General features: G+C 34.9%; 1 protein-coding gene and 1 non-coding gene across 3 annotated transcripts; both read right to left on the reverse strand.

Annotated features, from left to right (window-relative positions):
* TRNAM-CAU lies at positions 8,769–8,855 on the reverse strand. Its single transcript is given in 2 exon segments — positions 8,769–8,804; positions 8,818–8,855. It is a non-coding gene; the product is annotated as a tRNA-Met (tRNA).
* LOC109820682 (ubiquitin carboxyl-terminal hydrolase 21-like) lies at positions 9,361–12,919 on the reverse strand. Of its 2 annotated transcripts, XM_020386871.1 has the most exons (8): positions 12,809–12,919; positions 12,580–12,700; positions 12,367–12,477; positions 11,668–11,807; positions 11,239–11,580; positions 11,055–11,162; positions 10,620–10,968; positions 9,361–9,445 (listed from the first exon to the last, which is right to left on the reverse strand). In XM_020386871.1, exons 1-7 carry the CDS (start codon positions 12,854–12,856, stop codon positions 10,621–10,623), a joined length of 1,218 nt encoding a protein of 405 aa, XP_020242460.1. In that variant the 5' UTR covers positions 12,857–12,919; the 3' UTR covers positions 9,361–9,445; position 10,620. The 2 variants fall into 2 exon arrangements, with proteins under 2 accessions (XP_020242460.1, XP_020242461.1); XM_020386872.1 differs by lacking the exon at positions 11,055–11,162.

Raw genomic sequence — 22,134 nt, forward strand, 5'->3', positions numbered from 1 at the left:
GTGATGGGCGGCAGCTTGATCTTGTTGTTTTCAAGAAGGGTCTCGAAGATGGCTGGAACGTCTTCGTCTTTGAATGAGTACTCTTTTTGGAGCATTGGATCCGAATTCTTCTGTTGACTTCGGAGCTGTTGTTGTGACGTTTGATTAACGTCAATAACTGTTGTGGGTGCCTCCCTTCATCATGAGACACGAGACTCGAATTCAGAGGGTTAACCATTGGTTGGTTTCTTTCGACCTTCCTCCTTCTGAGAAAGCGCTCGGCCTGTTCTCCGCGCACCTTCAACTCTCTCCAGGTATTGAGCGGCTCTACTCCCATAACATCCAAGATGTTAATGGAAAAATTATTATGACAGGTCTGCAAGACGAACTCCTCCGTGACGGGATCCTTGCAGTTCATTGCCTGATTGCGGAAGCGTTTGATGAAGGTATCCACCGACTCTCCGTCTTTTTGTTTCTCATCGAAGAGTGTCCTGATCGACACTTCGACGTCATCATCGAAGAAATGAGCGAGGAACATGCTTTCCAGGTCCTCCCAACTGTTGATGCTTCCGGGCTTGAGACGGCGGTACCAATCGAAAGCAGGCCCGCGAAGGGTGCCAACGAATGACCGAACCATCAAGGCTTCATTGCCGGAGATCATACCCAAATGGGACTTGAAGTAGATCAGGTGCTGAGAGGGCGAGCTCTTCCCGTCGAACGACGTGAAGTTGATCAGGTTGAACTTCGCCGGATACGGCATCGATTCCCATTCTTTCGGGTAAGGACACGGAATGCCGGTCTTCTTCACCTCTCGAGCAGACATCAGGGCGTCAATTTTTCTTTCAAGATCCTTCATCTTTTCGACCTCATTTATATCCTATTTTGAACAATTTTCGAGAAGAATAATACGGCCACCCCCAGTGTTATCATCATTGGTGGGTCCACCCCCAGCGTCGTTATTTTTAGTGGGGCCACCCCCAGTATTTTTGGGCGGTGCGTCGGCCATGATGATTTCGTCCACTTCCGGATCGCTGTCAACTGCGGCGTTCTGGGTGCGACGGCTGGATTCAACTAGCTGATTTGACAAAGCTCGGATTTGTTGGTCGTGCATTTGTCTCATCTCCTGCATAGCCATTTTCATTTCGATTTTGAATATTTCTTTCTGCTTGGCTAGAGCATCCTCAATGATTTTGACTATTTGCTCGGTGTTGATCATGAACACTTCCTGAGCTTGTCCTATGCTAGACGTTGTATCGTCGGAGGCGAGTGCGGAATAAGAATCCGAGAGTTCGTCATCGGAATGGATTCCTTCATAGATCCCTGGGTAATCGTTATATCCGACGGCTTCTAGCTTAAGCTGAGATATTCGTTGGGTTATTCCCGAATTAACTCTGCTTCCTGGAGAGAAATTAGGGTCGGAACCACTTGAAACAATTGGAGATTTTCCCTTGTTGACCATGTTGATGGTAACTTCTGGAAATTCATCATCTTGGCGAATGGGTTTCCTCCTTTGGAAATGCCTTGGTTTGGCCTCGGACGCCCTGGCAGAGATTCTCTCAAACACCGAGACTCTTTTTGGGGTTTTAGAACAGCAGCATTCCGATAATACTGCTTTGATTATGTTGGCACACGGACAATGAGGCTCCGTGTCTCGAACATTTCTTTTCCGGGATTTATTCGCACCCCCAGCCCTATAGTACAGCTCATTAGTTTGATAACTGGAGCAACACATAAAGTGTTGGCACGCCTTCCTAGGTGTAACATCGTCATCAGACAAATATGTTTCCCTCTGGGGACGCGACGCTTTATTTGCGTCTCCAAGAGTCACTCGTTCACTTTTACGCCTTTGAGAGCGTGGACGTCCAACGGGCTCTTGAACTTCTATTCGCAATCCAATGCGGTCGGTAATAGGGGCTTTCCCTTTGTTAGTACGACCCCCAGTCTTGACTGTTGTTTGGGGACTTTTCAACGGTCATAATCGCTCCTTGACGGGTGCTTTACCTCGATCTTCAGAATCGAGGCGACCCTTCAAAGGACCCCTGGATTTAGTGAGATCCACGTTCTTTCCTGACTCCGTCGGAGACGCGGGTACAGGGGAAACGGGATCTGGATTTGAAATAGGCTGGACGATAACTCCGCCCACTTTTGCCTTAAGTGCTGGTTTTATCTTTGGCACCCAAACTTGCTTGCGCTTAGGCGGTTTCTCCACTGCTTCTCCCCTCTGCATTTCTTTCGCTTTCTGCAAAAGGGCTCGGGCATGTGAGAGCAATGCTCGACGCTTCTTGATTCGCTCCTCGAGGGTGGAGCGGGTCCTCTTGACACGAACCCATTCGTTCGTTTTTGTCTTAGAGGAGGAGTTGGTTGTTCGCCGTTGTTGTTCCCGGCGCTGCCTGGATTTTAGATCCACATTATAGCGGATCCCGTCCATCGGCTCTAAAGCCTTGGCCAGCTGACGAGCAAAGCGTTGACGCCGTCTTTGGCGTGCTCTCTTTGACAATGCTGGAGCGTCTTCAGTAGTCATCTTCTCGGCGGAGGAGAATTCCGGATCTGCGGTCTCGACCACGTTGGACGACGCAGGGACGTCGCGTGGTGCGGGCGCAGCGGCGGCAATGGGATCTTGGATCTTCGAGTCGAAGGTCCCGCGAACATTTCTGGAAGATGATGCCTTCCTGTGCCTGTTCGGAGAGGCGGATCTGGAGGAGGAGAAAGAGGAGACGTACTCCCCGAACTTTTGCTGGTCGAATTCATATTCGACCTTTTCGAGCACCGGGATCTTGATCGTCGGCTGCGGCACGACAGCTTCGGCTGCGAAGCTGTTGGCTCCCACTGTGGTTGCCAGTTTGTTTGCGGAGAAAGTTGCTGTTTTCATTGCTATCGAATCTATTACAACTTTAGTCGTTACAATAAACCCGAATGAAATAAAAAGTCGATCTTTTTATAAGATCTCCTTACACAATGAAAATAAAAAGTTTACAACTTTATCAAACAAACGCAGAGATCGTTTATCGGTCTTCTGCTTGCGTGGGTGTCTTTGCCTGTGCCGGGGTTTATCCGTGGACCACCGTCGATCAGATCTGATTGCTGAAAAATTGGGCAGAGCTTCGTCTATCCGCGAAGGGATCTAGAAACTCGAAGCGCCTATCTCGGATAAAGCGAGATATTTGCTCTTCTTAGGATTACCGACGAGGGGTAATGCTAAGGATCGGGTACGGGAATGCTAAGGAACGGATGCGGGTGATGTAGATCTGATGAAGAACCCTCTTGGAGTGCTCGATCACTCTTCGCTCCGGCAGGGCTTCGCCTCTTCTCCAAAATTCCAGATCTCCAAAAAGTGAGGCCTAAGGCTCCTATTTATAGGCAAGAGGGGGTACAGGGCGTTGGGACACCCCTGGGGTGTCTAGGCAAAGCCTAGACACCCTTGGGGTGTCTAGGCAAAGCCGAGACACCCTTGGGATGTCTAGCTTGCCTAGACACCCCTGGGGTTTTTCGACTTTCCGCAGACACCCCCGGGTGTCCCAGTTCAGCCTGAGACGCTCCGTTGCGTATGTTTGATTTTTCCGCGTAATCCTTCGCCGAACTCGATTTTGAGTGATTTCCAAGTGCGTTGGACAGCCTGACGAAGAGTTCTACCCGTCTGATGATTGGATGTTCTTGTAGGATGAACGCAGATTACTGGAGTGGCACTTATCGTCCTTTGTAAACACCGCAGGTTCTCTCGATTAGCCCGTGCCTTCGTTAGTTTTGCCGATTGCTTCAAATCGTTACATCGACATCAATCGAACCCTGTGGATGCGGATAGTGACGTTCATGTCGCTATCTTTACACTGAGCGCTTCGGCAACCTATGCTGGCAATTTCGATGCCGTACACGGTCGATCCAGCTTGGGCGCCGGGGCGGTCGACCGTAGCACGCTCCAAACAGTTCCCCGCTGCTGTTCCAAAACCTGTTCTTTCACCAAATTTCTCGCCGATTCTACCACTTAAATTCCATAATATATAGTATAATATTTACTATATATTAGTAGAGTAGAGACAGAGAGAGAAGAAGAGATTGACGAGAGACGGAGAAGAGATATAAGGGTATCATTATCATAATGGAGGGGATGTCTCTCTCCTTGTCGCCTATGTGAGCCAGCAATCCTCACACATTCCCTCATAAAGTAGTCAATAATCCCCACCAACATCACATTCTCTCATCATACTTTATGAGGAATGGTGAGCGCATTGTGAGTCTGCTGACCACATACACATGTCAAGGAGGAAAATCCTCTCCTTATGGACAAGGATTACCGATTTAAGTCTCATATACTATATGATATATACTATATATATATAATATAGATATATATATATATTATATACTATATATATAATAGATATTATATATATATAGTATACTATAATATATATATAGTATATTATATAGATAATTATTATATATATAGATATAATGGTGTATCCTTGGTCATATCGGCAAGGGGATTTACGGCTCCTTAGATCGGCCTCGTAAAAATCCACATTGATTGAGCGACATATTAAAGCACTCCGCCGTCTGCTTGAACTTGATCTACATATTCGCTAAAACCCAACACCCAAGTTAGGGTGAAACCCGTCGCTCGTTGAACCCTTTCATTCCACGTCGTATCAATTTTAACGGTTTTTGGAATGAATAGGAACTTTTTACTACATGCTCTGATGGAGAGAGTCAAACGACGACGCGATTCAACCCAAACTTGCTGTGTGCTGGATTTAAATATGTAGATCAAGTTTCAACGATGCGCGGAATCATCTCCATAATGTCGCTTAATCAGTGTTTTCTAGAGGCCGTCAAGGAGGAAATCCCCTCCTATTGACAAGATACTCATTAATCTCATATAATATATATATATATATATCATATTATATATATATAGTATAGTTATATATATATAATAGTATATATATAATTATATATATATAATATATATATATGTGTGTGTGTGTGTGTGTGTGTGTGGTGTGTGTGTGTGTGTTGTGTGTGTGGTGTGTGGGTGTCGCTCGTTTATCTCATCTTATCTTGCTATCTTTATTATTTACATTGTTTTTGTATCTTTATTGTCTAGCGTTAGGAATGAGAGAGAAATAATGAATTCCATACATTCCGGAAAAAAAAAACAGTATAAACAATGCAAGCAAAGGGCTTTATAGTATATATATATTTTTGTGTGTGTGAGGATATTGAGTATGAACTGATAACTTATTTAGTAAAATGAGCTGTCAGTTCTATAACACGTGAGCCCTACAACCGATGTGACTAATAACGGGCTCACATGTCATAGAGTTGACAAGTCATATATATTTTTCCTTATATATATATACACACACTGTATATGAGCTAATTGCTCAGCTGGGAGCTCTATGACGCGTGCCGTTGCTTTTTCTCAACAGCGAGCATGGTATTAATGAGTACAAAAGATTGAGCAATGAAGTGAAGTCTATATATTAAGTACAAAATAAATTTAGTAGAGAAATCAGTGACCACACAGTCATTAATGAACATGACTAAACAATTGAAGAAAGAAAAAAAAATATTTGTCTCCTTCAATTAGCGGTCATATTTAGAAACTTAACTTATAATCCACAAATGAGTTATAAGCTAAGTAAATTTATAAGCCAAAATGTTTGCTAAAAAACAAATTATAAGCCGCTCTGATCAATGGGAGAGTGTTTATCAAATGAGTGGATTATAATCCATCATTATCGTCAAAACGACGAAAAAATACATGGCACTAAAATTCAACATTGAATGAACTACGGAATTATCTTAAACGTTGAAGGGTAAACTTGACATTTATTTGGTCAAACTATATGGCTTATAAGCCACCAAAAGATAAGTTCGGTTATGGGAGCTTATTTTTTGGGCTCGGTTAGGGGAGCTTATTTTTTGGGCTCATAAACCAAAATAAGCTAGTTGTCAAACATATTGTAGTGCCATATAAACCAGTTTGACCAGTTATCAAACATGCCCTTAATTAAAAGACTACATATAATACAATTAGTAGAAAATAGAAATTTGATTCTGCTCTAAATTTATATGCAACTGGACCTATCAAAATATAAGGTCATGTATACATTTAGAATTAAATTTTCTTTTGATAAGAACAACAAAATGGGCAGAACTTTTTTTCGTTAGTCATCTGACCAATGTTTTTACCTCCAAGTTAATTGAAAAGCATAATTATATGTGCTAAACTGTTTCTATGTATCCCTAAAACAGTTTTTTAATGAAAAAAATATTCCTAATATGACACCTTGTATTTAATCAAAGGACGCGCCTCTCGAGTCTCGATTCATATATTAGACTACTCCAATAGATGATTCGCTTTATTCATTAGGATCTAAATATCTCAAACATCTATAACATAATAATCATGATGTTCCAATCCCTCTACCACATATTTTTTTTTGTTTCTTTAGTTATATTATTGTAAAACCATTAATTTTACAATCAATTGATGTATGGATCACTACAATATAATATATCTAATTTTTTATTTATACACAATCTAAAACATACCAACAAAAATGAATGCAGTGGATCGAATAAATTGATAGCATATAAATGTAGTTTTTAAGGCGTTTCCTTAGATTGTATCTAAGGTGCCACTTTTCCCCTTTTAAAGAAATACTAATCTTTCCTTCAACTCTTGGCTTGACTCTTTAATGTTTCAATCTTTTAATAGATTTGGATGATAGAGATAAGATTTTAACAAAATAATTGAATATCAATCAACTTTATCAGTCAATTTTGATGTGGTTACCCTTTCATTTTCACTTGTAAATGCAAAAGTGGGGGAAAAGCAAGAAACAGCTGAAAACACATGTTCATGCAATAAAGGTTTTTAATTCTTTCTTCATAACTTTGGATGAGGTCATTGTGATCTCAGCCATATTTATCTTTTTTGACTCACACAACCCCTCTTCATATAACAACAAAAGAGAGAGCCAAGAAGAAGAAGAGAAGAGATCAGGATATTGATAAATCAAATCATTTCCAGCTGCATTGAGAGCTCAAGAGCTGTTCACCGATTCTCCTAATATTCTCTCCGCCAACTTGTTCTATAGGTCAACAGCAGAATCAATTCCATACAGAAACTGGCAAGATCAGGAGAAATTAAGGTATGCATTGCAAAGAAATGCTAATTGTATTAATAATTATTTCTACAATAACATATAAGCATGTGACAATCTGTCACCATTTTTTAAAGATGTTTTAAGTGTTACATGACCAAAATAGTATGAAATTAATAGTACATGAGTTATTATGAAACAAAAGAAGCCACACAAAGCAGTGGTGTTTTAACTTCTGCAGCTACTTCGTACTATTACCACTGTAATGTTTTTCTCTTCTTTTCTAAAAACAAAGACATATTCTGATCTTCAATTTAAGATTTTAAGATTTTTTTTTCCCGCAATGTAACCTTTTTTTATTTATCATTGAATCAAACTTCAACAGTCTATGCACTTCTATTGTTTATGATATTTTTAGTATTTGACATGAGGAGAACAAAATTGTTTTTGTTTTTACTTTTTGCCTTCTCAGATTGAGAGGTGGATAAAAACACATCTTGTTATTTAAGGGGGAAATAGTGATCAAACATAGGAATGCATAGAAGTAATATATAATACAATATTAGAAACCAAGACCAAAACAAATGATGGATATCCAAATGATGACACTAACACATTTCATTAAAAAAATTTCCACCAAAAACAATTCATTAATTTTATTGTAGATTTTGGTTAACAACAATCGATGAGAATGAGTTTAGATATAAGTTTAACATTTTTTGAATTGTATTAAAACAGTATTTTAGAAGGATAAAATAAAACATATGCTAATAGTTTGGAAAGGTATATAACTAAAGCTCAACAACATTATTAAAAAACCAAAAATATGTAAATTCATGGGTGTGAATATTATTATTATATTATAGAAGGAATGTTAAATATGCAACACATGATATCCTCACTCACATCATGGCTTGGGTTGGTACCTATATCCAAAAGATACCAGTTATTAAGACATCATAGCTGGCAAAAATTGGATCTCACACATCCTACTCATGAACCAGCTAATCAAGACCCCACCTAATTATTATTAATTAACCACTAATGACAAAAGCTGGTTAAACTCTGACATGGCACTAATCCTAAGCAACCTCTTTAACCATTAACAAACACTTGCTAATCTTTGTTATCGATATGGATTTTTGGGATGAAATGACTAAAAATTATGCGTTATTAGAGAAAATTCTCCTGAGATTTACTTTCTTAAGCTACTATATATTTCTTCCAAATTCATAAATGCGTATTTTAGTTTGGAAACCTAAGATGTTCTAGCCAAGTTAATAAGCCGCATATGAGTAGTATTCTAAGGTCTCAAGTTCAACTCTCCTGGTGAGCATCCACACGAATTTAATTTTGTGGAATACCTGAAGCCGTATATTAGGGGGTGCCTCTTAGTCACGCCGGGGTTTTGATACCCATGGTTGAAAGGATCGCGGGAAAGTTCCCTCGTCAAATCAAAAATAAAAATAAGGGGAAAAAATAATGTATGATGAAAGATCTATTGTAGAGCACGCAGAATTCTCACTTGTGATTGTTTGTGATATATCAGAACCGTATATTTTTTCCGCCTTTTCCATTTTACTTAACTGGATCCATAGTTAGCTGCTGCCATTTAACAAGAACCACAAGTTAAAAAATTCAGCCATAAAATGAGGGAAAAAATAGAAAAAAAATAAAAATTGGGGTGAGAGAGGCTCGAACTCTCGACCTCAGGATAACTCAATTTAGCTATGAGACCTACGCGCTAGCCAACTGCGCCACCACCCCATGTTGAATTTAGAGATATAAGAATAATAAAGTCCTTATCACATTTTGTAAAAATGACATTTTATGTGATATACAAATCAACATATAAAACATCTTAGTTTGGCTCAAGAGAGTTTTAATTTCATATAGAACAATTGTAGCAACACATACAATACCATATACATCGTTTAAATCCATAATATGACACTTCACCAATATTCAACAAATATAACAATAAAACATAAGAATTATATCCCACCAATATTCACACATATAAATTAATCTCATCACATATTTACCCCCTCTCAAGCAACAATTGCGCGGCTTGGAAGATCCTCGAAGCTCCAATCCCTCCTCATCCCCCCACTACGAACAAGCTTCGGTTCATCCTTCATCGCCAGTTCTGCTTTTGTTTCCTTATCGTTCAGAGTCATCGGATGGCTATCGATACTGAACACCTTTCGATGCCCCTTCTTCTTTACATTCCTTTTGGCCTTTGTCGATCCTCTCCTCTCCAAGTTATGCTGAGGGGGACGAGATTGAGCCCCCATCGAGCAAGAACGATTGAGCCCGTTACAGTATAGATTGATCGGAGACATGTCGGGAGAAGCCTGACAAGTAAGGCAGGGTATACTCATGATGAAGATCGAATTGAGATCGAAACAATTGAATTAAGTTGAAATTGAAGAGATAAAAAAGAGAGAAGAATTCTTGGCAGCCTTGAAGGACAAAGGAAAGGCTACCCTTTGGCAACCGTTGAGGTTACATTTTAAAGCATGTCAGAGATCCTAACTAATTTTGGCGGGAAATGGATTTGGCCTTGGATTGGAGGGTTATTGCAGAATTGCCATTGGCTTGATTGTCTTAGGTATATATGCTGGAAGGGGTATACTCGTAGTTTTTGAAGTATATTGAGGGCGTTTATTCAGGAAAGCAAACGGTTTTCGGTAAGAAACGGACAAAGGGCTAACTTTAGGATTTTGGGTTAACTCCTTGTTATTGTTAATGTTGCATTCTTTGAAAAGATTATGTATTGTGGAGTTAATTAACATGATATCAGGATTTGAACTTTAGATTTTATCTCATTTTCTTTGCTTAGTTACATCCTAAACATTACATGTAATCAGAAATATAGGCATTTTATATGTTTTAGAAAAAGTTTGAGCTAATAGGAGATGTTAATGTGACTAATAACAAGGAGGTTTTGAAGAAAACAGGATAAATTTTTTGGTAGAGACTTCCTATTTTCATATAATTGTTTTTTTAATCTCAAATAGCACTCTTCTACTCATTTACTTTTTTTTTTTTTTTGACTTGTTCTGATAATGGAATGTCTATATTAATTGAGAGCCCAAACAAAACAAAATTGCCAGGTGCTTACCAGATATAAATGGTTATCTACAACCTCCTCTTTGTAATTTTACATTTTTTCATTGCATTATTTAACTTTCTTTTGTCTGGACTTCTTAACCCTCAAATGCAATCCCCAGTAACTTGGGGCGAACATAATGAACGTATTTTCAACTCAAAGAGTCAAAACTGAAGAAACATACATCAGAAAGATGTTTTGTATTTACTAGAGTTGCGGTTTGATCAGATATCGATGACATATAGAAGCAGGTAATGCCATGCAAATCTCGAATTTATTCTCACTCCTAATCCCCTATGTATATCCTCGTCTTTGTAAATCTATTACCCTTTACTATCAATGAAGTTTACATCCAGATCTTTTCTCATAAAAGAAAACAAAAAAAGAAACAAGAAAAATAAATTACGTGCGTGTACCTCAGGGCGAAACAGGCTCATTCTCATACTGAACTCTTCCTCTCTTCCTTGTGTTGGAAGTATCCTCATCATTTTGACTTTCCTTTTCAATATTCTTGTGAGAATTCTCTTGATCTTTACTGCCTTCTTTCGGTCTCGGATAATGATCTGAAGCTTTTGTTGTATCTTCAGCTTTTGTTGTAGTCTGATCATTCTCTTTCTCTGATATTTTTGTTGCATCAATATCTTCAACTGAAGTTCTTAAAACTCTCTCTAGGACACTCATGAACCATGGTGCAGATCCCTGCTTTATATAAAATAGTATATATGCACTTCGATTGAGAGCCAAGTATTGAGGATATCTAAATACCTGCAAGAAAAGATTAAACAAGCTTTAAAATTCACTATACATATAATTCAGAGCATTTTCTTAAAGGAAAGGGAATATAGTTGTACTTTGTCGTCGTTTAGCGCGTGCCATATATTATCTGTTGATCGAACAATGGAGTAGTAATGATCTTCATAATGCACAATTATTGCATATAGCTCATAGTTGTATTGCATCTGAGAACATAATCGAAGAACATATATGAATACTATACTAACACTATAAGCATAAGAAATTTAATTTGATACTTACCTCATTCTCCGGAGAGCTAAGAAAAGGCCTCAAATCCAATTGTAACGGGTACTCCACAAATTTATCAATCTTGTAAATGCCAGAAGAACAAACCTTGAATCTCTTAAAGTTAATACTAAGAACTTGAGGAGCTTCAAACAATTTGATTTGCTTCTCAACAAATACTTTATCTTGGCACGCTTCACATGAGAACTTATTATCTGGGTCATCTAATGTCTCAACTTTAGTAAATGATTCTAAAGCATCTATAAGAGTGAAAGTTTCAGCATTATCAATCTCCAAGCTGAGATCTATCATAGACTCGTAAGTATCGGTAACATGAGCACAATTGCAACAACAAACCTGAAATCAAAGAAATGCACGATCCAATTAGCAATGAAGAAAATAATGTTTTAAGAAATTGAAGATTTTATATAATTATGAAGGAACCTGGCTCTTAATATGACCACCGAAGATTTGACTGATAGGGCTATGCTCAGAATTAAAAGATTGATGCAGTTTGTCTAATAAGCAGCATAGGAATTCATGTGCATCTTGCTGTTGACCAGGTTCAAAATCTGATGATATTTCTAGTAGTCACAAGTCACGGAATTTTCTCACATTTAACCAAAAAAAAATGAAAGCAAACATTAAATGTTGTTACAAAAAAACGATGAAAATTTAGAAAAATAGATCCAATGAGCTTCACATTGCTCAATTGTTATCATATCAACTTCGCCAGCATATATATACATATATAAAATAAAATCATAGGCTTACAGGTTCCTTGCTAGCACTTGTTACTTATGGATAGCAAAGGAAACACGATGTGAAATCGATGAATTAAACAAAGTTCTTTTATATAGAAATTTTATTTAAACAAAAAATCATAATTATCATAAAAGTATATCAATCATGGTAATTGCTAAAAAGATTACAGTCCCTCAACACCACCCCACCCCCCAAAAAAAACCTTTTTTCTATTTTCCCTTTAAAGTCTTTATTAAGGAAATAAGAGAAATTATTCTACAGAATTATAACCTTTAGAAATCTAACCGAACCAGTTAAAGATAGCTCTCCCTGAGGGGGGAAAAAAGAGGCAACTGTAGCTAAAGAATATGAGTAACTAATTAGAGCATTGAAGGATACTGCTCAAATTATTAACAAAAAGTTTTGGAGTAATAGAAAATCCTGATGCACGTAAGCAGTAGTCAACATGCTTCTTTAAGATGCAAAAAGAACAGAATTCATCGGCACCACCTGCAAAATATAACAAAATTCCAAATAAAGATTAACCAAAAAATGTGCAAAAAAAAAAAAAAAACATGACAGTCGAAATATCGAAAAGTTGAAATTTATTACGAGAACACAAAGAAGAGTGATCAGAGGACCGAAGAGCCTCTACTAATGGGACCGTATGAGTGAGGCATTGTAGCACTGCGTTAACGTAGCAAGAATTGCCCATATTTTTCAGTGATGCTCCCTAATAAGTCAAAAAGCTTAAATAAAATTAAAAATCACTGCACCATGAATAATGTTATAGAGGCAATACATATAGAATAAAGGAAGAGAATAAAGAAGAGAAGCTTACAATAAACCGATATCCCTTGGTCATATAAAAGTCTAGTCTTTTCATCATTTTCAGAAAAGAAAACAAAAATCACCCAAAAAGAATACAATGGAATTTATAAGGAAAATAGAAACAAAAAGGAACCCTAATTAAAAAGATTTTAAGTGTATGAGATTAAGGTATATATAAAGGGCTTAGGATGTTCTTTCAGAGTTTCAAACGTATCGGGCTTCATCTCTATAAGGACTCTACTTCATTAGGGCAAATTACACTAAACCTCCAAAAACTTTCAGTGTTTAGAAGTAAACCCTCCAATAACTTCTAAAATCACATTAAACCCCCGATAACTTTTAGAATTGTAGAAAACCGCAAATAAGTTTTTGCATTTTGTAGATAACCCCCATGACAATGTCAGTCCGCATTTAGGATAAAAATGTGCTGCTAAAACAAAATGCAGACTGATTGTTTTTCTTTTTCTTTTTTTGTTGGGGGTGTTGCTGCAATTCCAATAGTTATTTAAGGTTTAATATAATGTTAGAAGTTGTTAGGGGTTTAATGCAAAATGCTAAAAATTCTTGGGTTTTTTGTAATTTAGCACGTTATTAATAAGGTATCTGTAATTATCAAATCAATTCGTGTTAGTAAAACAAAAGAAAACAAATAGTAAACAATCATAAACAAATCAGATTTTTTTTTAGAGCATCTAAATTTAAACTTATTGGTGTAGAGCTTCCTATTTAAACACTTCTATTTTATTTTAAGCAACAACATAAGGCACTTCAAGTACTTTTGCATACACGGAATTTTTTCTCTCAAAAAAAAACGACTGATACGTACCAGATACAAACAAACAATTACATATTCACCCTAAATTTTTGGCAAATGCCGCTTCCAGGATTTCTATAGTTCTTTAAAGTGTTAATTGCAGATATGCCCGCTGTAATATCGCCCAATTGTGGATACACCCCTTGTAGTTTTATTGTTGCGAATAAAACCCTTTTGTGAAATATTATTGACTCTTTTACCGTTATAGAAATATTTTTTGGACAAATAGACGCCCCGAGGGCAAAATAGAGAAAAATGAAAAAAAAAATCAATCTGAGAGTCTATCTTTAGCAATAGAACTACAAGGGGTCTATCAGCAATTGGGCGATGATAGTAGGCCTCTTTGGAGAAAGAATAACAAAACCAGGGTATCAGGTTCAACAAACCCATAACAAAAACATTATTCAGAGTCTCCAGTGTCAAAATTCCCATGGTATTGGAAAATTCACACATGCGTTCAGTAACACATATACACATCTTAATTAAAAACTTTTTTTCTCATAAGAATTCCAAATTCCATCACAAATTTCATCTCTCATTTAAGTAGTTTAGAGTAGCAAGGTACAATAGCATTGCTATTAAATTTACACGCATCATGTTGTGCATTTCACAGAAAGCAACAAGTATTTTTCAAAAACTTCCCGCAGGTTTCTATCTCTCGTTAACTGTTATCCTACGACAAGTGAGATTCGCCAATATCTGCAGAACTGATTGTTGCAGGTAATGCCTCAGCAATATTAATACCTCAGGTACTGAGATTCCTTCAGGGAAAGAAAAAAAAAGTTTTTAAGTCGGCGAGTCTCAGAACTGCAGGCTGAGAGATCAAGTCCTCAGACCTTTTTCCCTCTTAACAAAAACACTCACTCATGTAGCTCAATGCAAGACAGTCTCATTCTCATTTTGAACGCTTCCCCTCTTCATTGATATGATTAGAAGGCTCATCAGTTTGATTTTCCTCTTCGGTTTCCTTGTGAGAATTCTCCTCATCTTTACTACCTCCTTTCAATCACAAATTTTCATCTCTTGAAACTTCTCTACTGCGTTCTACCGCACCTTCAGTAGTCTGATCATTAATCTCTTTTTCTGATATTTTCGTAATTTCATCAGTAGATTAACTCTCGTATTGAGCCCTTCCTCCCTTCTTTGATAAGATAGAGCCCTCATCATTTTGATTTCCCTCTTCAGTTTTCATGTGAGGATTCTCCTCATCTTTACTACTTTCTTTCAGTCTCAAATTTTCATCACTTGAAACTTCTCTATTGCTGGCTGCCCCACCTTCCGTTCTCTCATCGTTAATCTCTCTCTCTGATATTTTTGTAATCGCATCAATATCTTCAAGTGGCCTTCTTTCAAATGGAGAACGAACCTGCAACATTATCTTTTGGACACTAATGAACCATGGTGAAGATTCTTGCTTTACATAAAAGAGGGTACATGCTTGTCGGTGAAGAACCATATCTTGTGGACATCTAAATATCTGAAAAATCATTACATGAACTTTACAATTCATGACACGTATAAATCAGAGAATTTTCTGAATAAGCAAAAACGCATTTTTTCATCGTTGATAACTTGCCAAATGTTCTCTGATGAACGAACAACGGAGTAGTAATGATATCTGACATGCACAATAACTGCATATAGTTCGTAACTGTATTGCATCTGAAAACATAACCACAGAACATACATATATGCCACAGTAATGTAATAAGTGTAAGCAAACAATTTTGGTGCTTACTTTGCTCTCTGGGGAGCTTAGAACAAGTCTCAAATCCAATTGTAACTGGTACTCCACAAATTTATCAGTCTTATAAATGCCAGAAGAATGAATCTTAAATCTCTTAAAATTGATACTAATAACTTGAGGAGATTCAAACAATTTGATTTGTTCCTCAACACATACTTTATATCTGCATCCTTCACATGAGGGCTTGTTATCTGGACCGTCTAATTTCTCAATTTTGGTAAATGATTCTAATGCATCAACAAGAGTGCAAGTTTCTTCATGATCAATCTCCAAGCTGAGATTCATTATAGGCTCATAAGTATGGGTAACGCGAGCACAATTGCAACAGAGAACCTGAAATTAGAGAAATAGTTAAGTTAATTAGCAAGAAAGTATTTCTTAGAAATATTAAATTTTAAGTAATTAGGAAAGGACCTGGCTCTTAATACGACCACCAAAGATTTGGTTGATAGGGCTATTCTCATAATCAAAGGATTGAGTCAGTTTGTCTAACAAGCAACATAGGAATTCATGTGCATCTTGCTGCTTATCTGGCAAAAAATCTGGTGATATCTCTAGTAGTCACTTGTTAAGGAATTTGCTCACATTCAATAATAAAAGGGTTAATTGTCGATAGAACTCCTTGTAGTATCTCTGTTTTGAACTCATACTATCCCTCTAGTTTTATTGTTGCAGATAGACCCGCAAGTGAGTTTTTTTTTAACCCTCGAGGAGTCTATATGTCAAAAAAAATCCCTTCCTCTGAGGGTAAAAAAATGATATTTTCTTGAGTCTGGGGGTTTATCTGCAAAAATAAACTAGGGGATTAAGTAAGTTCAGAACAGCCATACTGCAGAAGGTATGTATATGCGCGATTAAACCCTAAAACATAATAAAAATTTCGTAGATTCACATTGCTCAATTGTTACTAAAACTAACAAAAACAAAACTTCTTGGATACTAAAACTAACAAAAACAAAAGTAATTTTTTCTGAGGAAAACATAGATATCATACTCCCTTTAAAAGTACAAGTTCTGAAAAATCTTTCTATGGTCAATATTACGCTTGACTATTTGAATATTTTATTTAAAATTTAATTTATTAATTATATCTTATCCTAATCCTATGTAAACTACTTACAGGTCAATAATTTAAATCATACTCCCTTTAAAAGTACGAGTTCGAGAAAATCTTTCTATGATCAATATTACCCTTGACTATTTGAACATTTTATTTAAATTTTAATTTATTATAATCATAATTATATCCTATCCTAATCCTATTGGAACTACTTACAGGTCAATAATTTAAAAATTAATAAGCTATAATATATGAAGATTGAAAAAAACCCTAAAAAGTTTCAAAATTTACACAAAACACCCTTAAAAGTATAAAATTATACAAAACATCCAGATGTTTCAAAACTTAAAACAACAAACATGAAACCTTCAATATTTTAAAAACTATAAAAACACCCTCAAAAGTTCAAATAATAACAAAGCACTATAAAATTCTGAAATAAAAAATAACCTCAAAGTTATAAATATTCCGAAAAACTCCTTTGAAAATTAAAAAACACAGAAAACCCTAAAATTTAATAACTTATAACCAATACATATCAAATCTCAAAATTATACGAGTTCGGAAAAATCTTTCCATGGTCAATATTACCCTTGACTATTTGAATATTTTATTTAAATTTAATTTATTATAATCATAATTATATCCAATCCTAATCCTATGTGAACTACTTACAGGTCAATAATTTAAAAATTAATAAGCTATAATATATGAAGATTACAAAAAAACCCTAAAAAGTTTCAAAAATTGCACAAAACACCATTAAAAGTATAAAATTATACAAAACATCCAGACGTTTCAAAACTTAAAACAACAAACATGAAACCCTCAATATTTTAAAAACTATAAAAACACTCTCAAAAGTTCAAATAGTAAAAAAATATTATGAAATTCTAAAATTTCAAAAGTTGCAAACAACAAAGACGAATTCAAGGAATTACTATCAAACACTAAAAAACTAAAATTTATAAAAAATAACCTCAAAGTTATAAAAATTCCGAAAAACTCCTTTGAAAATTAAAAAAATGCACAAAACCCTAAAATTTAATAACTTATAACCAATACATATCAAATCTCAAAATTAACAGCAGATCGCTAAAAATTTAAATTTTACAACAAACAATCTAAAGTTTTAATAATTGTAAAAAATACCCTCAAAATTCAAAGCTACAAGAAATATTCTAACATTAAAAAACTTACTACCAACACATGAAACATAAAAATTACAAGCACTCAACTTAAAATTAAATTTTTAAAAAACACTCTCAAAGTTTTAAAATTTACAAAACACACCCTTAAAAATTCAAAATCACGAAAAAATACTAAAATTTTAAAACATAACAAAAAAAAGAGTAGTTGTTTGATATTTTTTCATTAAGATATGTAAATTTAACTTTTATTTTAAGGTTTTACTATCTTTTTTAGCATCTAAAAGTAGTCTAATTTTATCAAAAAAGATAAAGGTGGAGAAGGATTGATAACGTCTCAATAAAAATAAACAGAATGAATGAAAGATACTATTTTCTGAATATTTTATAGAATAGGTTTTTTTTGGAGTAAATTAGAAATTTTTGAAAGGGTTTTCATAAACTTTTTTAGTACTTTTATATGTTTATGTGGATGTTTTCATTATATAAAAGTATACTAGATTTAGTACTAATTTTTATTTTATAATTTTTTTAAAGTCTATCAAGGATTAGGAACAAACTTCATATTATCTTTTGTGTCATTTTAGCCCATTTTTAACCAATCATCTTATCTTATAAGCTTTAATTATTCATTTTCCTTTTAGAATGTTATTTTTTAAAGTGTTTTTCACTTTTACAATGCTATATTTTCTTAGGTCAAATTTGGTTTCATGTTGGTCTTAATAACATGATAATTCAAATTGATTTTGGCTTACATTTATTTCCTGTCAATTCAATTATCAATATAAAAATTTAAATTGGGTGTAGTTCATTTAAACGAATCAATTCAATTATCAATATAAAAATTTAAATTGGGTGTAGTTCATTTAAACGAATATTAAAGAAAATAAATAATCACAATGCTAAAGTTTAGAGATATAAGTAAGCAAAAACCATCAAAGTGGAACCGAGGAACAAGTTTTAGTAAGGAAATAAATCAAATATACTTAATCATGATATTTGACCATGTGCATTGCACGTGCATAAAACCTGGTATAACAAAAATCACAAGCTTTACAGGTTCCTTTGCTGGCACTTCTTGCTCAAGGATAAAGAAAGAAACCATGTGAAATTGATGAATTAGATGAAATTCTTGTGTATATGATTTTCAAAAAAACACAAAATTCATAATTATAATTAAATTAGTAAGAGGCATGACAAATTGCTAGTAAAAATTTATACTTCTCCCTCTTTTTTCCTACTTTCCCTTCAAAGTTTTCATTGCGGAAAGAGGAGCCATACTGTAGGAATTTAACCAAATCAATTAATGAGAGAATTTCCCTTAAAAAGGGAATTAATATTTATCTAAACAATACGACAACTAATTGAAATATTAAAGGATACTGCTCAAATAGTCAACAATAAGTCGTGGAGTGATAGAGACCCTGATGCACGTAAGCAAACATCGACATGCATCTTTAGGCCCCGTTTGGCAAAGGGCTAATGAAGAGGGGTTAAAGAGAAGGATTAATGTACTTAGCCTATTCAATAAGACCCCGTTTGGCAAAGGATTAATGAAGAGGGGTTAAAGAGAATGATTAATATACTTAGCTCATTTGATAATCCGAATGACTAAATTATTAACCCGTTAAATAAGTTTTATTTTAGCCCTTATGATCAGTTTTAGTGTTTGGGAATAACAATGATTTTGATTTTTGACTATTTTTTTTATAATTATAGGCCCCGTTTGGCAAAGGGTTAATGAAGAGGGGTTAAAGAGAAGGATTAATGTACTTAGCCCATTTGATAATCCGAAGGACTAAATTATTAACCCGTTAAATAAGTTTTATTTTAGCCCTTATGATCAGTTTTAGTGTTTGGGAATAACAATGATTTTGACTATTTTCTTTATAATTAGAAGGGTTAACTCTTATTCCATCTAAATAGGAGTATTAGTAAACCCCTCATTTTGAGGGGTTAACTCATTTTAACCCCTCTAGAGGGGTTAACTTAACCCTTCTATATTTTTTATGTTTGGCAAATTATGGAGGGTTAACTCACTTTAACCCTTATATAGATTTGTTGTGTTTGGCAGGTTAAGAAGGGGTTAAGTCTCCTTAACCCCTCACTTAACCCTTTGCCAAACGATACCTTATATATCCATATTAATAATAAAGAATGTTTGGGTGAGACGCTATGCAAGTGGGCAATTTTAGATTGACAATTTAGGCTAGTATATCATTTTGCTATTTCGAAACTTATTATTTTAGTTGGTATTGTTTTATGGATTTTTGCTATTATGAATTGAGTGATTTTGATACTTTATCAAATAAGTTAATTTATATATCTAGAACTGTGGATTGTAGATATCATTCTTTTTTTTGGACCTATGAAAGATACAATAATCTTTTTTTTTCTTTAATTTTTAAGACTAAGAAATAGCGAGTATTGTTTAAAAAATATAAAGGAAACATACACCTGATGGATAACACGAGCATTAGTATAACACATACCTAGATTAATATAACATATGCGTATATAAAATTATTTAGTTATTATCATTAATGTTTATTTTTTATCTTATTAAAAATCTATGTTATTGTAAGGGCATTATTAGAAAATGAGATTTCATTCTCACTTGTGTACTAGTAATACCAAACATTGGAATGGGAATGAGATTTCCATTCTAGCTTCATTCTACGAACGCACCCAAACAAGAGAATGAGAATGACCATTTCATTCTCACATGCAATCCATTCCATTCCTTCTTCCATTCCATTCCCAAGTTTGTCCATTCCCGCGTACCAAACGAGGCGTAAGGGTTAACTCTTATTCCATCTAAATAGGAGTATTAGTAAACCCCTCATTTTTAGGGGTTAACTCATTTTAACCCCTCTAGAGGGGTTAACTTAACCCTTCTATATTTTTTATGTTTGGCAAATTATGGAGGGTTAACTCACTTTAACCCTTATATAGATTTGTTGTGTTTGGCAGGTTAAAAAGGGGTTAAGTCTCCTTAACCCCTCACTTAACCCTTTGCCAAACGGTACTTAAAGGACTAAATTATTAACCCGTTAAATAAGTTTTATTTTAGCCCTCGTAATCAGTTTTAGTGTTTGGGAATAACAATGATTTGAATATTTTCTTTATAATTAGAACCGTCAATTCTTAATCCTTCTAAATAGGAGTATTAGTAATTAAACCACTCATTTTGAGGGGTTTAACTCATTTCACTCCCTCTAGAGGGGTTAGCTTAACACTTCTATATTTTTTATGTTTGACAAATTATGGAGGATTAACTCACTTTAATCGTTGTATAGATTTTTTGTGTTTGACGGGTTAAGAAGGGGTTAAGTCTACTTAACCCCTCACTTAACCCTTTGTCAAACGATGACTTAATGGGCAAAACAACGAAATTCATCAGCATCACCTGCAAAATATAACAAAACTCTAAGAAAAACAACTCAGCCGAAAATTTGAAAAAAAATGTTAATGAGAAAAGAAAATCGAAAATTTTCTTACATGAACATGAGTGATCATATGATGAAAGATTCTCAACTAACAGGACGGTGCAAGGCATTGAGTACTTCATTGACGTAGCAAGAATTAATTGCCAGTATTTTCCAATGATGCCCCATAAAATAAAAAATTAAAGTCACTGCAAACAACATTATGATGCAAATATGTTGAATAAAGAAGAGAAACTTACAATTAAGCAATATCCATTGGTCTTAATAAGGTCATATCTTCTTCTTCTCCTTCTTCCTCGGAAAAAAGCCTATAGCACAAAATTAAGTTTCAATGCAGAAGAAAATGAGAACTAAAAAATTCTTGAAAAGAATATACAAAGAAATAATATTAACCTGAAAGAAAATTCTTAGTTTTACGAGTGGCTTATTAGAATTGTTTGAAGCTTTTAAGGAAGGTATATCATGACTTATGAGGAAAATAAAAATAAAGAGGAATTCTAAAAAAAAAAGAAGTTTCTTTTAAATTAAATGAGATGTGCATTAATATACCACGGTCTAGTAAGGCAGACAAAGTACAGATATATAAGAACTCTACTAGAGATGGCGATCAAGCAACTATCAACGTTGCAAGCAATCCGGTGTTTCATGAGCGAACAATGTATATTGAAGTATACTATCATTTTATTCGTGATACGGTGTTATATAAGAAGTTTGTTACTCCACACGTTCGATTGATTGATCAGATTGCTGACATATTTACAAAAGCTTTATCACGACTGTTGTTTGTTGTGCTTTGTAACAAGCTGTGCATGATTGATATCTATGCATCCGCTTGAAAGGGAGTATTAGAGTCTTTTATTTGTTAAGCATTTTAGTCCCACATCAGGTATACTCGTAATGTTAAACAATCTAGCTATCTATATATCTAGCTATCTATATAAGAAAGGTGACTACCCATAAAGGGACCAAGTCAATTCTCCCATCTTAACAATAACAAACACCTATTTAATTTCATTTACATGACAATATAGATACAGGTACCTTTGTATGCACAGAAATTTCTACGATTAAATGCACTTTAGAGAAAGAATAACTAAACCATACTAAGAGGCTCAGTA

This window comes from Asparagus officinalis, chromosome 8 (genome assembly GCF_001876935.1).
Source record: "Asparagus officinalis chromosome 8, Aspof.V1, whole genome shotgun sequence".
Classification (NCBI taxonomy): domain Eukaryota; kingdom Viridiplantae; phylum Streptophyta; class Magnoliopsida; order Asparagales; family Asparagaceae; genus Asparagus; species Asparagus officinalis.